Genomic DNA, 2,994 nt, shown 5'->3' with positions numbered 1-2,994 from the left:
TTTTGATCTATTTAAATTTATTTTATTATTAAATAATTCGATAATAATGAAAGGAATCTTCACATTGTTAACTGTACATAATTCTTTATTTGAAATTTTGTCTCTTTCATAAGATGAATAATTTTTTTTTTGTGTTCTTCTCAATGCTTAAAAAAGCTTTATATATATATATATATATATAGACACATACTCACATTCATTCTAAATCATTACTTCTATTCAAGCGGAAATGATATATTTATCATATTTTTATATCAAGTCGAATAAAATAAAGTATTTATTACTATTATTGTTATTATTAATTAAATTAAATTACTTTACCTATGATTCCATTTACTTATGCTTATTTATTTCCGATATGTATATAAATTTTAAACTAATTATCATTTGAAATAGTAAAATAATATTAATTAATTAAAATTATTTTAGTTAATAGATATTTATTAATTATATTTAAATTAATAAAATTAATAATTAGTAAAAAAAATTATGTACAGTATATTATTTTCATTTGATATCTTAAAATTATATTATATGTTTTATCATTGAACATGAAAAGTTATTTTATATTATCAAGTCGCTATATATATATATATATAAACTCATTATAAATTATATATTGTTATTCTAAAATTTCGATTACAGAGTCGTTTTATGTTTTCAATATTTTATTAATTTTTATGATATAAAATTATTTAATTTATAATTTTTTATTAAAATGAGCAGCTCATAGAGCAGGTATTTTTTTTTAAAAAAAAGAATTATCTCATAGAAAAAAAATTAGATGGATTGAAAATAAATAAATAAATTATCCTTTCGAGACAGAAAAAGAAATATTGCTTTTCTGACAATGGAGAGTTATTTTTTAAAATATTATTGGTAGAAAGTGAATGTGGGGTGGTAACATTACATATGATACCAAGTAAACATTAAAGAGTTATGATTGTCACATGTTTTGTCAATTTCAACCATAAATTTAAGGTGATCACATCTCTAATTATACCCACGAAATTAATGGAAACTTCATAGGCTTTAAGTTAAGTAGGGAAGCAAATTTAAACACATGTTTTATTTCTTTAACAATTTTGCTTCCTTTTTTTTTCTTTTTCTTTTTGAAATAAAAAAAACAGATGCCATCTTATTAGTGAAAAAAACACTCCAATATACAATACGTATAACAGATGAATCAAACTCACTCGCCAGAGATTGGCGATGTCGTCACCATGAAAACCTCACCTGCCCGTGAATTTTGGGATTGTCACGGCCACTTGTTAGTTGTCACTTCTTTCAAGCCCATGCATTCGCGTGTTCTTTCCTTGTGCATAATAATTCTACAAAATCGTCAGATTGATTACGTTTCTTTAGTTTTGCTATATTTACACTTTCTCCTGTTTTGATCTTCTTGTTTCTGTAATGATACTGTATTTTTAATCCAACAGAAACACGATCGTTCGAGCTTGGAACATATATATATAATTAATTCAAGTGTCTACGGAAGATTCTGTAAATGACATTGGTTAGAGAAAGAAGGCATCGGCAACCGCTAAACATATCCCTACCTCCACCATCACCAGCTGCTCTCTTCCACCATATTCATACCCACCACCTCCCGCTGCCACCAGTACCGCCATCCTCATCAGATATCACCAGTCCAGACTCTACGGCCATCGACAGCCTCTCTGATCTTGAAAGACTGACGACTCTTGGCCATGGTAATGGTGGAATTGTTTACAAAGTACGACACAGGCCTACCGGCTCCATCTTTGCTTTGAAAGTCCTCCGTTTTGACAATAACACCGCCACCATTTGCCGACAGGCTGCCCGGGAGGCAGAGATTCTTAAACGCGTGGATTCACCTTATATTGTTCGATGCTATGCAGTGTTCAACAGCGAGAATTACCTGGGCTTTGCAATGGAACACATGGAAAGAGGATCACTAAATGATGTTTTGCTTGTAAGTAAAAGATTGCCTGAGAATGTTATTTCTGGTGTGGCATGGCGTGTGTTGCATGGCTTGCAGTATCTGCACAGAGTTCAGATAGTACATGGAGACATAAAGCCATCTAACCTACTAATTAACGCTGAAGGGGATGTGAAAATTGCAGATTTTGGAGTGAGTCGGGTTGTGGTAGGCAAACACGATTATCATGAGGCACACATGGGCACACGTGCATACATGAGCCCTGAAAGGTTTGACCCTGAAGGATGGGATGGAGATAATGCAGATGGATATTCTGGAGATGTTTGGTCACTTGGGGTGGTAGTTTTAGAGTGCCTCGTCGGTCATTATCCATTGATTGGTTCCGGAGAAAAACCAGATTGGGCGGCACTGGTGTGTGCAATATGCTCTGGGAAGAGATTGGAATTGCCGGCGAATGCATCACCGGAATTGCAGAGCTTTTTACAGAGGTGCCTTGAGAAAGAGTGGAACAAGAGAGGGACGGTTGATGAGCTTCTTGATCACCCTTTCGTAAATAAGAGTTGCTGCGATCAAGGGCTGCCTGGTCTTGATTTGCAGGCTTAAACTTTCGTTTTTGTCCTTACAATTTCCTAGTTAATATATGTTGATGATGATCGGGTAGAGATTTAGGCAGGCCTTTAATATCAAAGCTCACTCAAAAAATTCTCCAACAGATTGTGTCCCCTAATATTGTAGCTATCAATGTCACTCTCTCTTTTAAACATGCCTAAATATTGCATTCCCTATTATCATTGTCCAAGGCAAAACGTGCCTTCCATTCCTATTAATATTATGTTAAGGGAATTTAGCGTATATCAGCGGAGGTCTAGTTTTAAGTTCCATCCGGTTATTATTATTTTAATTATAAAATTAAATTTATAAATAAAATATAATAAAATTTTAATATTTAATATTAATTAATAAATTTTAAAAAATAATAGTAAATTAATTACTTTTAAATATTTTTTTAATTTTTTAAAATTTTAAAAGTTTATTAATGTAATAATATAAAAATATTCTAAAAATACTTGTTA

The 2,994-nt window shown here is 31.5% G+C and overlaps 1 protein-coding gene across 1 annotated transcript; it reads left to right on the top strand.

Annotated features, from left to right (window-relative positions):
• Nucleotides 1-1,365: 1,365 nt before the first annotated feature.
• LOC8273713 (mitogen-activated protein kinase kinase 10) lies at nt 1,366-2,709 on the top strand. The gene has a single exon (XM_002533483.3). It carries the CDS (start codon nt 1,508-1,510, stop codon nt 2,522-2,524), a length of 1,017 nt encoding a protein of 338 aa, XP_002533529.3. The 5' UTR covers nt 1,366-1,507; the 3' UTR covers nt 2,525-2,709.
• Nucleotides 2,710-2,994: the final 285 nt, after the last annotated feature.

This window comes from Ricinus communis, chromosome 8, assembly GCF_019578655.1.
Source record: "Ricinus communis isolate WT05 ecotype wild-type chromosome 8, ASM1957865v1, whole genome shotgun sequence".
In the NCBI taxonomy this organism is placed as follows: domain Eukaryota; kingdom Viridiplantae; phylum Streptophyta; class Magnoliopsida; order Malpighiales; family Euphorbiaceae; genus Ricinus; species Ricinus communis.
This window is presented reverse-complemented; position numbering and strand designations above follow the sequence as displayed.

Coding starts and splice junctions, on each gene's coding strand:
- LOC8273713 (XM_002533483.3), top strand. CDS start 1,508: ATGACATTGGTTAGAGAAAGAAGGCATCGGCAACCGCTAAACATATCC.